This window comes from Panthera pardus, unplaced genomic scaffold (genome assembly GCF_024362965.1).
Source record: "Panthera pardus isolate Hobbes unplaced genomic scaffold, ASM2436296v1 HiC_scaffold_13, whole genome shotgun sequence".
In the NCBI taxonomy this organism is placed as follows: Eukaryota; Metazoa; Chordata; class Mammalia; order Carnivora; family Felidae; genus Panthera; species Panthera pardus.
This window is the reverse complement of record NW_026526688.1, coordinates 46,647,259-46,661,431: the sequence shown is the minus strand read 5'-3', so window position 1 is coordinate 46,661,431 and position 14,173 is coordinate 46,647,259. Positions and strand designations below refer to the sequence as shown.

At 42.3% G+C, this 14,173-nt stretch overlaps 1 protein-coding gene across 12 annotated transcripts in view; it reads left to right on the top strand.

Annotated features, from left to right (window-relative positions):
* The window catches only part of UNC5D (unc-5 netrin receptor D), a 574,975-nt gene that overhangs the window by 535,263 nt on the left and 25,539 nt on the right, over positions 1–14,173 (top strand). For all 12 annotated transcript variants that reach the window (XM_019440815.2, XM_019440818.2, XM_019440819.2 and 9 more), the window contains one exon: positions 5,400–5,578. In XM_019440815.2, the coding sequence (XP_019296360.1) occupies positions 5,400–5,578 (179 nt within the window). The remainder of the gene's footprint in view (positions 1–5,399; positions 5,579–14,173) is intronic.

Genomic DNA, 14,173 nt, shown 5'->3' with positions numbered 1-14,173 from the left:
CGGAGAGTTATCATTGGCTGATGGTACGTTATGGCAGATACATACCATGAAGAAGCACAAGGTCACCACTGGGTGGTTTTTCTGCTGGTTCTCTCTAGTCTTCCAGAAATCATATTCAGGGGATTGGTTCCCTACTGCCTTACAGTTTTTCACATCCTCCAGGTTCAGGGTTCTGCAGAGCCCCATTTCCATTAAATCTAGATTCATCGATGCTATAACATACGACAGAGTCGATAGAAGTTTCTTTCTACAAAGTAAGGCAATGGAACTGCAGAGAGGGAAAGGGTATTGTCCAAGGTCGTGTCACTATTGAAGGGCAGAGTTAGAATGGGAGTCAGGGGGGCATTCACTTGGGAGTTTTTGCACAAAGACACCTGATGTCTGCCATGGCTCTGATTTACCTAAATCACTGAATGGCTTCGTGGCTGTAGACTTGGGCTTCTAGAGTAGACACCGGCATTCCCTCCTGAATGGTTATTTGAGGGGAGAGGGAGAGAGTAGCTGAGAGGCAGAATGAAGGGAGACATGGAATGCTTTTCTGAGCAACTCTTAAGATAATCCCTGGCTAGTGGAGACGAGCACATTCTATTGTTCAGCAGTAGAATATGTACATATGTGTGTGTGTGTGTGTACAGACACACATATGTATAAATATATACATAATATATATTTATTCATTCGGGCTTGGCAAAAGGCGTGAATAGTTTTATATACGTACAACTCAATTTCGTAGCCTTACAAAATCATCACTTCTCTCCATTCTCATTTTAATTCATTGTTTATGCAAGATGAGTCTTGCTAATTCCCCAAATAGGTTTTCTGAAGAGTGGATGGCTTTCCAAAGGATTGCACCTCAAAATTGATAGCTGTCTTAACTGACATGTTTGTACAGTATTTGCATTCATTATTGCCAATTAGCATTATGTGCTAAAGCAGTTTTGATAGGAAAGGTAGATCCAGAAAGGTAGGGTAGGATATTTTTAGAATCTCTTTCTTGAACAGTCATGGCATCTTGAACATAATACATTTCAAAGTAAAATGAAAAATTTTAGGAAAGTTTTAACATAAACACAAAAGGAAAGCCCAAGCAGATTTTCCTTCTCGTATTCAGAAGCAAGTGTGAAAAGACAAGACATGAAGATGCCTCTGATGCAAATTGCCCTAAACGTCTATTCACAGGTCAATGAAACAATTCCACTTTTAAGGGGCTTTTATTCTTTAAGGCGCTCACGATATTGCAGACCAACTTCTGCTATTACAGGAAATCTTTATGTAAAAGGAATGTGATAGGCTCCATACATCATGGTACCTCTGCTCCTTGCTTAAACAAATTTTTGGAGTGCAAAGTGCATGGAAGGAAAGTGAGCTAATAAACACAATCATGCCCTTTACTCTCCATCTCCTTGTCTAATGCTTCGCAAGCTTACAATCACTTTGCAATGCCTTGAAAAAGACGACATCACAGTATCTCTTGATAATAAGAGGCCAGCCTCAGAAAAATACTTAGTCACCGTTGGGCTACCACCATCCATTGTGTATATGCCTTTTAGAAGCTTTATTACCCTTTTGGTACTGGAAGGATCACATTATTAATCACTTCAAGTGTTACTGCTTGCATTTGGCCCAGCACATCCCCATCTCTTTGTAATAAACCATAGTTCCTAGGCAAATCTGTTATTTTCTGTGTCAGAAGAAAATTAAGAACTTTTGAAAGCCTCTGTATTTCAGGTACCATTTCATGTGCTTTCACATATAACCACCCTAACTCTGTGTGGATTAAATACCATACTATCACAATTTGACATGATGTAACATTCTCAGAGAGGTCAACCTTCTTGTCCAAGATGATAAAATGAATAATGGGGAGCCAGAGTTCCCAACGGAGATACCGGCCTTCAAGGTCAAAGCCTGGATTTCCATACTAGATTACTTCAGGATCTCAGTCAAGGAAGTCTAATTTAGCAGTCCTGAGTGTGGGCCTTGTCCATAATGTAAGCCTTTGTTTTAGTGGCCTTAGGCACTAGTGACAAAAATGACACCATTAAAATTTTATCTCTAAGTATGCAAGTAGGTGAAAATTGGGAGGTTCTTTCCTCAAGACTGTAGAAGGATGGCATGGGATGGAATAAGTGATCATTTGATAAGTCTTCAAGAACAGAATAGATTTCTCACATGGCAGTCCTCCTGCAAAGAAGGGTCTTGAGCGAACGATCACTCATGATCCTTCCAACCCTAGAATTGTTTCACTCTTGGCAGAAGCATACGTCTGGTAATAGATCCAGTTGAATACAAAGCATCCCCTTCTCCCTAAAAATGTCTTGGATTTTTGTGACAGATGATCCCAGAAAAAAAGGAGATACATAAAGTGCTACAAAATCGGGATTACCTACGGTGGAGACAAGATACATTCTAGACATGACCCTCTATCGATCGGGGAGGTGGGAATAATAGATCAAGTGTGAAAGTGCATATTTTATAACCTCTAGGCCAAAGGTGCTTTTAATAAGCTAGTGATTAGGTGCTTTTAAGAAACTAGTAACTAGGGTTTTGTTGATTAAAAATATCAATATTAACAATAATAAAGAAATAAATATTTTGAAGCTTTCAGTAGATACCTGAATTTTTTTTTTTTAATTATCTGCCCTTCATCCCCCAAAACAAATCCCTGCATGTTTAAGCACAGGGCCCTCAGCTCCTTCCTAACTTTAATGGATGTCCTAGTGTCTGTTTCATGGGTTTAACAATGGAGGTAATTTAACAGGAGAGGTAAAAGAGATACATATATACGTGTATCATTATCTGTAAAATATTTATTTTAAATATCTAAATCAGCGCAATGATTATCCTCTTTGAAGGCCTGTGGTTCTTAGTGTTCAGCCTCATATCCATCATATTCTTCCATGCCTCTCATGTAAATGGCTTTCCACATGAATATAATCATTCATGCCATTCTCAGACTTAAAAATTATTTCAGTGATCAAGAAAATGTATTTTTTTTTTCTGTTCTTTAGAGTGCCCGTTATTGGGTCAATCTGTAGAAGCAGGTTGATTTTCTTTAAATGTAACCTCACTGATTACCTAACGATGATCACCAACTGATTAGTCTGTAAAAGCAACAGTATCACCGATCTAAAAATTGGAGACTGAAGCAAAATAATTTTACTAAACGTGAAGAGAAGGAAGGAATCGCTAAGTAATTTACTACATCCTTCCTTATTGATGTAATAATATTGAAGAATACCGTTTTGGGGAGAGAAAGAACTTATATGGGAACTTACAATTTTCCCTTCAAGCAATTCTCTTATCTTTCTTCCAAAAGTGGTGGAAGGTTGGGGGATGATTTTTCTGTTACAAAATAGACATAATACTTGGAATTTCTCGTTGATTTACAACTCCCCAGCTAGCCAAGTAGCAGCCGCTTATCTCAGATGTGCAGAGCATGGAAATCTGCTGTTCCTTTGCATATTTAATTTAAACAATCAGAAAATGTGATGTATCTACAGGATTCTTATTACGTGGCCCAGATGTCTTTGAGAACGCACCGTAAATGTTACATAAAGTGTCATCCTTGTGCATGGCAAATATTGAAATTTGGAAACTTTACGAGAGAAAGGGGGGGCCCACTTATTAAAGTGTAGGAAAGAGAAAAAATCCTGAAGAGTCAGTCTTCTGTAACATGTTTTCACTTTGAAGTCATAACCACCTCTGTCCTGAAGACTATGTATCAGGGTGGCCTTTCCCCTGCCAACAGTAACGTCAGAGCTTGGTCAGCTTGATCAACTCAATGAGGCCATAAAAGCTCCCCAAAGCCCATTCTATTGCAGTCCTTTGTCATGGACACATACAGTGTTTTCAGTTTTCATTGGCAAGCCACATTTTCACATGTTAACACTGTTTGGTGCCCTTTCCCAGTGACAGCTACCATGTTATCTTGCATAGAATCCCTTTTTTTTCCTCTCTAGTTTCTACCATCGTTTTTAAGGACATCGGCCTGCCTTCAGTCAGGAAATTTAAGGAAACTATTTTTACTTGATTTACATTTTTAAAGGCTAAAAGAAATTTTACAAACCATGATTCAAAATGATGTTCCTCATAACCTCTTTTGTTCAGTAAGAAGCCTGAGTTGGTTCATTTTATAACCGTCCAACATATCAGAAAAGAATCACTCATTTTGCCTAAAATAACGAGTTACCCACTCAATTTCTTTTCAATCAGTGACTACTCATCCTTCAAGGCCAACCCAAATGTCTCCTCCAGGAAGCTGTCAGGAATGAGGTACACACTTTGCCGGCTGTTGGACTGGGGTCACTCTCAGCTTCTAGGGGGTGCCCTCAGGTCCTAGCCCCATGTCCCACTCTATAGGCATTTCACAGCCTGGCTATTTGCTTTCCTCCAGGCCAGCAGAAGAGATGCCTCCAGATAAGAGCTGCTTCTTCTCTCTTCTAAGGGCCACCTGATTGGTCAAGCCCACCCAGAAAAAAATACCTCTTGCTCAGGACGTAGTCAACTGATTAGAGACCTTAATTACATCTGTAGAATCCCTTGTGTCTTGTAACACATCATAATCACAGGCGTGATTCAGTTAGATACTTTTCAGGTTTTAAAATTCTGTTGGTTCATATAAATTTATCGGCAGCTATTTCAATCTCCTGGATGTCTGCATGGTCTCATGTTGGATACGATTGCTGGTATGTATGGAAATAACCAATCCTCATCAGAGAGCTCTAAATCAGAAGCGGGTTGGGCAGACAGCAGGCAGAAGCTTTCCAGCTGGCACCAGTCCTCAGGCTAGTCTAGACCTCATCACTGACCACGTATTACCAAAGCAATGTCATGCTGAAACAAGACCAAAATATTTACTATGGAATCACACACTTCTCGACTCAGACGGGGCAACACAAACTTTGAGATGATCAATATACAATCAGTTCCCCTTTGTAGCTTTCGTGACAGGTACCTGCCCAGCTAGCTCCTTTGATTAGCCCGTTCATCTTAGGTCAGCTCTGTCAAAGAGTCATTCCTTACATTGAACTAAAATCTGTCACTTTGGGGCTTCTTCCTACTGATTCTAGATATATCTCTGAGAGACAAAGGAAAAAAAGAAAAGAAAAAAGGTTTAATTCTGCTGTCACCTGACATCTCTTTGGATGTAGAAGGCTGATGATTATGACTCCCCTGATTGGAAGCCACATTGTAAATCTCCAGTACGTGATTCACCAGACTACTAGAGAAGTTATTTACAGTTTTAGAAGAAAGGGGAACATGTCAGTGTATTTTATAGAGCCCATCACTATAGGCAAGCGTTTTGTGCATGGTGTTAATAGATTTTCATAAAAAAAATAACGGTGTCAATCAGTCATGCTTCCCTTCAGACCTGACCATGCTTTCTTTGTTTGTAGAGCGAAAGAGAAACCATCACTTTCTTTGCACAAGAGGACAGCACTTTCCCTGCACAGACTGGCCCCAAAGCCTTCAAAATTCCCTACTCCATCAGACAGCGGATTTGTGCTACGTTCGATACCCCTAATGCCAAAGGCAAGGACTGGCAGATGTTAGCACAGAAAAACAGCATCAACAGGTAATTGGGGGCAACTTCTGAAAGAGGATGTCACTGAGAGTTTTGAAAAACAAAGTGGGTTGGGTGTATCCATGCGGTTTCCAGGCCCTGATATCTTTGTAGATTCCTCTGGTCGTATTTCATGTGAGGCCTGCCTTCGTATGTGGGGAAAGAACAAGAACAGGAGACTGTGTGGCATTTCCTTCCACCCACTCTGCCTTGAGGGACACAATAGAAAAGTCTTAACTTTGGTCCTGGTCCCGTCTTTAGGTTGGCTAACTGGGCCACCCACATGGGGTACAGACTCTGTCTTCTTGGTGCTTGTGGGAGATCCCAGCACAGTCTTGAACCAGTGGTCTAGAAACAAAGAAGAAAGCTTCTCACACCTCCCATCATCAGGTCACCTTAAGTGTTACGTAACCCTTAACGGGGACATGTCAGCCTGAAAAGCGGGTGCCTCAGTATTAAACATTTGAGGATGATAGCTCCCAGATCGGAAGGCAGAGGACTTAAAACAAGCAGGTGGCCCAGGCACGTGAATGTGGCCTGCTGCTTCACCAGACCCTCGACTCTGTGCTAACCTTGTGGGTGAGAGCAGAGCAGTAGAGAGTAGGGCTTTATTAGTTGCGATGAGAAGGAGCAAGAGTGATGCCATTTCTACGAGCACTGACGGGCGGGCAGCTTTGGCTCGGCTTGAAAGATAATCAACAGGGAGAGGGCAATACCTCTCTCTCTCCCCCATCACTCCTCTCTCCCCCCACCGCCCCTCCAGCCCCAGAATGAATAGAAAACAGACCAAGTTTTGCCAGAACCATTTTCTTTCTCTTTTTCTCTGGTACTTTTTTTTTTTTTTCTTTTGAGACAAAGCCTTCCTTTCTTACTCTTTGGCTTGCTCTGTCATTTCCATGGTTTGTTCTTTATTTTCACAGCCATCCTACCTGACTTTCTTCTCTGAAAGGGAGGTAGGTGTTTGCCAAGAAATGATAGAGTGCCACTCCCCAGTTTAAAAGGGATCCAGAATCCAAGAAGGGAGGACCCAACTAGAAAGCAGTCAGGCTGAGAGAGGAAAATCAAGAGAGGAGGCATTGCTGCTAAAAGAAAACGGAATTTGCAGTGACAGGCAAGCCCAGAAAGAATAGATACATTCTTGAAAGGCGTATATTGAAAATGAAAGAATACAGAAACGTATGAATGTACAGGGAAGAAAAAAATTAGGTTGAATATTTCCCAGCAATTTTGACAAAGGAGGAGATGTCACGCTTATAACCCATGCACACCATGACTATGTCAAGCTCACTTTCTGATCAACACAGGGGCAAGAATGAAAAACCAGCCCAGAGAACAGAATTTGGTTCACAAAGAAAAAAAAGGGGGGGACGTGGGCCTTGGACCCACAGGGTATCCCTGGTTCTATAACCTGTACCAATCTGCCAAAGCACACCGCTTACCAGCCCTGTTCCTTTTTCTACAAATGCAGATCATACATTTTTGCACTATATCAATTCCCTAATCCATTCTGAACATAAGAGTTGATGATTTTTACTTTCTTAATTTTGATACATATAATTTTAAAGTTTGTTTTTTTTTTATATTGAGAAAAGGAGAGAGAGCACGAAGAGGGGAGAGGCAGAGAGAGAGGGAGACAGAGAATCCCAAGCAGGCTCCGTGCTGTCAGCACAGAGCCCGATGCAGAGCTCGAACTCATGAACCATGAGATCACTAGCTGAGCTGAAATCAAGAGTCGGATGCTTAACCGACTGATCCACCCAGGCACCCCGAGAATTGATGACTTTTAATTCACCATTCACATGAAAATAATTGCCACAAAATATCTATGATGCTGTCATTCGTTTGCTGAATATGCACATGTTCCATTTCATGTTATTCTCCACTTATAGGATACCTACGAGAGGTACAGGGAGTGCCCCAAAGTCATCAGTCTGGGCCCTTCCACAGTAGGGAAAATGCATTTCAAAATGGGAGACTGAGGTAAACAACCTTTTGTGTCTGGGCTCTAATGAGCAAGAAGTGGCCGCACAGGGGCACACTGTCCCTCCGGTGTCCAGCATCATCCAATGTGAACGCTTGGTGTGCCTGTTTCCTTGCTTTGGGTTTGCCCTAAGAGCCCTTCTCCAGGAAAGCCTAAATTTCCTTGACATAGGGGTGCCTGGGTGGCTCAGTCAGTTGGGCGTCCGACTTCAGCTCAGGTCATGATCTCGCGGTCCGTGAGTTCGAGCCCCGCGTCAGGCTCCGTGCTGACCGCTCAGAGCCTGGAGCCTGTTTCGGATTCTGTGTCTCCCTCTCTCTGACCCTCCCCCGCTCACACTCTGTCTCGCTCTCTCTCTCAAAAATAAATAAACATTAAAAAAATAAATTTCCTTGACATAAGGAATACAAATAACCTACTTTATGGAAAGTTTCTAACACGGTGACCAGAAAAGGTTGGTTTTCAATCAGTGTCACTTTTTGCAGTTTTCACTAATAGCAAATTAGGATGGCATGGGTCGATACAATTTACTGTCTTTACATCTTCTTTGGTGAATATATTCAACTTCAGTGAATGGCATGTCCTGCCTACCTCTTTACCCTCAAGCTTAACCTTCCAAAAGTAGTCTAACTATGGAACGAGAATGGTTTAAATTGAGAATCAGCAAAATTGTATTCTGTTAAAAAACCAGAGAGCAAATAGTTTAGGCCATATAGGGTCTGTTGTAATTACTCAGCACCATTTGGCTCTGCTTCTGCAGTGAGAATCAGCCAGAGAAAATACGTGCATCACAGCTAGGCCGACTTGTCTAACGAACTTCATTTATAAAAACAGGCAACCTAACGGAGTTTGCTCACCTCTTATTTAAGTAAATCTGCTCTCATTTAGTAAAACTTCTACAGGATCCTGTCGCTTCAGTCAGAGTGACACCTGGAGATGAGGCTTCTCAGCTCTGTCAGCTCAGCAACCAAGTTTGAGGGGAGCGTGAGGGGGCAGACACAGCATAGAATCTTTTTCTGCAGACTGGTTGGTTCCAGCAGAAAGGCCACCAACATATTCACAGAAGCAGAATAAAGAAAAGACTACTGAAAATCACCTTGTACCATGTTATTAGCTCATTCTCACTTTGCAGAAATTGTCAAGTTCCTTTTAGGTTTTCATTATTATACCAAAAAATATATCTCCTCCTACATGGGAAGAAATCTACGTGACAGAGAGGAACAGGATTTTCAGATGTCATTTGTCACAACTTCCTGCTGCATAATCCCAAGTCACTGGCCTCTCTTAGGGTTGCAAACAATATAGCGTGGAACTGATCATTAATGTGTGTTAAAACACAAAAATCTGACATTGTCAATATGTGCCAGTATTACTGAGAGCTGTCCCATAGCACACAGACTTTCTGTTCGAGAATTCACCATCCTTGATCTTGTGACAGCACTTTTTACCTGACTCTCCCCCTCCTTTCAACTTCCAGAAGTATCGAAAAGCTAGCAAAGCAGTCGCCCTCAAATCATGAAAGAAAAGTTTTCAAAGGGAGGGGAGGGAGACATTCGCTTTTATTTTATTGCCAGTGAAAATGCTCTTGTACCCTCCTTTTGCTAAAATGCAAATGTCACTGATGATAATCTGCCTTTTTGCCAAACAACTTTCTACTTTGATCTGAATGGGGGGTGGGGGGGAAGACTGGGAATATAAAGCGAAAGGCTTAGCAATCGCCGAGAATGGGAGAAATGTCAGTAGTGTGTGCTATGAGGCAGCAACACAGGTGGCCTTGCGACTTGCCTGGCATACGGATCACGCTAAATAAGCCACACCGCCGAGCAAAGAATGTCAGAGATAAAAGTTGCAATTACAGATTCTGTGAGCAAACTTTGACGATTACTCAGGGTCCATACTCGCTGCATTTCAAAGCTGAGGTGGCACATTTGTTCTCTACGTTCAGCTGCAGTAACCCTGTGCTTCAGGGCTCTTGGCCCCCTGGGATTGCTAGGTGGGGTAGCGCGGCGAAATGGAGAATTGGTCACAGGAAAGGAAGTAGACGGTGGGCAGAATTGCTGAACAGATGCCGAACAGATTAGGAACAGAAACTAGCTGCTTCAGCCAGAAGTATCCTCCTGTGTCTAAACTTCAGTAGCACTTTGTATTGTCACAACGCTTTTTAAAAATTTTTTTTTAAAAATATTAGACAGTGAGCAAGAGCATACACGAGTAGGGGAGGGGCAGAGAGAGAGGGAGAGGGAGACAGAGAATCCGAAGCAGGCTCTGTGTGGGGCTCAAACCCACAAACCATGACATCATGACCTGAACCAAAATCAGATGCTCAACCGACTGAGCCACCCAGATACCCCTGTAACGACACTTTTTTTTTTTTTTTTTTTTTTTTTTTTATAAGTTACAGTTAAACCCACCAAGACCATACTCTCTACTTAGGGGAAACTCAGTAATCCTTCCTTGAATGAAGGACATGAACTTCTTCATCGGATACTAACTATACTTGACCTCAAAAACTTCCTTCCTAATGAACAGACTTGACAGGAATAAGAATGGGTCTCAAAGGAAGACAGTTTGCACGGCTGATGTGAGGGAGGATTCCTGTCTTTTCCCTCAGCTCTGCCGCAGTAGCTGAAATTCTACCATTAGATCATTCGTCTTTAAGGCCTCATGATTTTCATATTCCAGAAACTCTTGTGAAAACATAGCCAGCTTGACCATGTTGCTATGGGAACAGATGCTGGATAAAGTGCAGGAGACACGAGAGTGTGAGCGGAGGGGAGGCAGGCGAGATGGAAGAAAGGGTGCCAAGATGGAGAGAAGCACATAATTACACCTTATTAACGGTTTTTCATAGTAGTACACAGCTGAATCTTGAACAACACAGTTGAACCCTTGAACTGCGCAGGCCTGCTTATATAGGATTTTTTTCAGTAAATACAGTCTAGCGCTATGAATGTATTTTCTCTTCCTTAGGATTTTCTTAATAACGTTTTCTTTTCTCTAGCTGACTTCATTATAAGAATAATCTAATGAACGTTAACATTCAAAGTATGTGTTAACTCACTGTTTATATGTTATCAGTAAGGCTTCTCGTCTACCATAGGCTATTGGTAGTTGAGTTTTAGGGGAGTCAAAAGTTATACTGGATTTTCGACTGTGGGGGGGGGCGACCAACTCCCCACATTTCTCAAGGGTCAACTAAAACATATTTCTCATGCAGAGGTTAGAATAGTTCATCTGGAATGTTAACGTTCATGGGTGATGGTGTAGCAATTGTGAGCAAATGTAATTCCTCAAACCTCATGGCTGATAAGCAGTGCTGTATAACTAGTTTTTCCACCAGGACATCTAATGAGAAACAGAATCTTCTCATATTGAGGTCATCTCCTTTTATTCCTCTGTCCACTCGTTTAATTGGACGCACAGGAACAGTGAAATGGCCAGAGGGCAGTGAAAAAGGACAGACGAAGGTCGCAAAGCAGCTTCCTAATCTATCTTGAAATAACTGTCGAGAATTCACTACAAGTAGAATGGTCACAGTGCCAGCTGCCACTTGGGGTGAGGGGAGAAGAGAACAAAATCCATATGGGATGCCTGCTTCACAGGCAGGCCACTGAGGATGGCCACGCAGTGACCACTGAGACTAGATGTTCTCATTCCTGTGGTTTGGGATTTACCTTGATGAAACCAAACTCAGCTTTCTTGGTTCTGCAGGCTAGAGGCCAGCAAACACATCGTGACCTTCGAGTAATAAAAATGGATGTGAGGGGCGCCTGGGTGGCTCAGTCAGTTAAGTACCCACCTCTTGAGACCCACTCAGGTTATGGTCTCACGGTCATGAGATCGAGCCCAGCATCAGGTTCTGCACTGAGCATGGAGCCTGAGATTCTCTGTGTCCCTCTGCCCCTCCCTTGTGTGCATGCTCTCTCTCTCAAAAAAAAATTTAAAAATAATGAAAATAAATGGATGTGAGGCTGTCATTTCCAAAAAAATCACTTGTAGGACTCTTCCAAGGAAAGTGAATATATAGGGGGATAGCATTACACAGGTCCTTGGAGGCAAGAGATGGTGAGCCAAATCAGATTTTTCTGATTCTGGCCCGGGAGACTTCTGCAGGGTCTGAAATGTGAAGAGCCCTTACAGTGAAGCCAGAAGGACCCAACACAGCAAAGTGGTGGATGTTTGGGCTTCATTCCACGGAGGTCAATGACTCATGAAGATACCCACTAATATGAAGCTGAAGCAGACAACCTGGGACCAGTGTAGCCATGAATAAGCTGTATATGGTTTATAAGTGGCAGGTGTTCATCCTAAAGGCAATATGGAAAAGAAGCTTCTCGGGTCCCTCCCAGAGAACCAAAGCCATGCTCCCTCTAGCCCCAGGGGTTGGTGATAAGGGCATTGCATTCCTTCTTAGGCAAGTGGCAAGTTTGTGCTGGTGCCCTGAAGGAATAGGCTCTCCTCCTTTATGCTAATAGAGTTTTCAGAAAAGATGACCATGCCAAGGCCCCTTTATAGCCTCAATAATCCAGTTCATAAGAGCGGTCTCAAACAGCACTGAAAAAGCTTGGCAGCATCAGTATGCCTGAAGATGATGTTTTCATCATTTGAGAAAATTAAATTCTACAAAGAATTTTAACCCAATTCATTAGAGTATCCTTTAGGGATTAACTGTTTCTTTTCAATGATTTGTGAGGCGTCATCGAAACACATATTGAGTATTACCATAAAGAGAGAAGTGTAAATATTTCACTCTTCCCTCATCCGGCATTAGCGCAGTGGTCTTTCCTCTCGAAACAAATGGTGGTCATTCTCCTTCACCCTCAGGATGCTTAAAATGGCTCAGGGTTATTGAGTGCGGAAAATCAGTTTAAATGAGACCCATTTTTCCTTGATATATCCCAATGTAAAGAAAACTAGAAATTTGATTTGGTAGTTTTCATGGCCTTTCACTTCCAAACATGACACACTGTCATAGACAATTTCATCCTGTCAGGAATGAAACTGGAGAATCAAAACCAGGGTCTGCAACTGCCCTGATTCTCGTTGGGCAGCTCACTGGTGGCCCCGAGAGCTCCAGGTCTTTAAATGTTTGGCAAAGAAGGGAAGAAAGATCCTTGCCATTCCCCCTTCAAGAACCAGGTAACAGAACTGGCAGAAGGAAACCCCAAGAGGAATTTCAGAATTTCATCATCAGATTAATGGCCCTAAAAGAATTGATGCACCAGCCTGAGGGCAAGACAGAGTGGAACTCAGCATGTTGGTTTGTTGGTTTTGATTGCCTGTATCCTGTCCTCGTGGGTTTCCCATGACAATTTCCCTTTTTTTTGAAGGCACGGGGCAATAGACAGAGGTTTCATCATGGCGTCCATCTTTTACTTATTCTTGGAAAAGGAAACACCCACCTGCTTTATCCTGAAAGCTGCTTTGCTGTTTGTTGAGTACCCACTGAGGCTGAAGTTTGGGGATGAGAGCTCGATAGATGAGACAAATGCTTGTGTGGTGCCCAATTACTGCCGTTCAGTGTGAATGGCTTTGCTATTTACATTGAAAGAACCATATGGAGGGTTGGTTTTGGTCACATAAGAGGCTTTCATTAAATGAGACAATTAGGATGATAGCATGGTTATTAATATTTTTTCATTAGGACTGTGTTCCAATTCCCTCCTTGTCACTAGCAGTAGGATTCTACGCTGTTCCTGTAATGATGGCTCCCAATTTATTATAGGCAGCTTAACTTAGTTTTCACTTTTTGTACTACAAGCCCACTTGGAAAGAAGATAGATTTATTTTTAAAGGTTCTTTTTTTTTTTTTTTTTAAGTTTATTTCTTTTGAGAGAGAGTGAGCAAGCGAGTGCGGGGCAGGGGGGAGTTGCAGGGGTGGAGAGAAAGGGAGAGAGAGAGAATCCCAAGCAGGCTCCGTGCCATCAGCAGAGAACCCAACGTGGGGCCCGAACCCATGAACCATGAGATCATGACCTGAGCCGAAACCAAGAGTTGGGCATTTAACCGACTGAGCCATCCAGGCACCCCGATATTTTTAAAATAGGCTTTTTAAAAGCTAAAAACCTTCAGTTGACTTAGATGTAAATGGCAAGTTTGTAGAATATAAACATATTTGGTGCCCTCTTGTTACAGGTGCATTTGCCCCCTTCTGCTTAAAAAGGTGTTGGGTGAAATCCTAAATTCTGAATGCATTTACGGCATGCACCTGGTATGAGATGTCTTCTGTGCTAAAGACATTAAGTGGCAGCAGCTCTAATGTGGTCCCCAACTATATTTCAGTAGGAAATCCATTCACAAGAAGAGCTTACAGCTTGCAGATAGGTAGATCGGCCCCATGGTAGCAGGATTCTGAGAAACTGAAAGTTTGTCATCTGCAGTTCAAAATGAAAGGGCCACACACAGACAGAAGAACACCGAGCCAGGCCAACCCCAGCATCAGTACAGTTTGCCCTTCAGTGCGTTTCCCCAGGGCTAAGATTGAGCCTCAGACCCTCACCTCCCTCTATTACTGTTATCTCTTTGCTAACTGATTGAAGATTTAGAGGTTACTATTCCCAAAGACATTTACATTTGAATGCTGCTTTCAAGTACTTTTATTTATTCTCTAAATTCATACCAAGTGGATG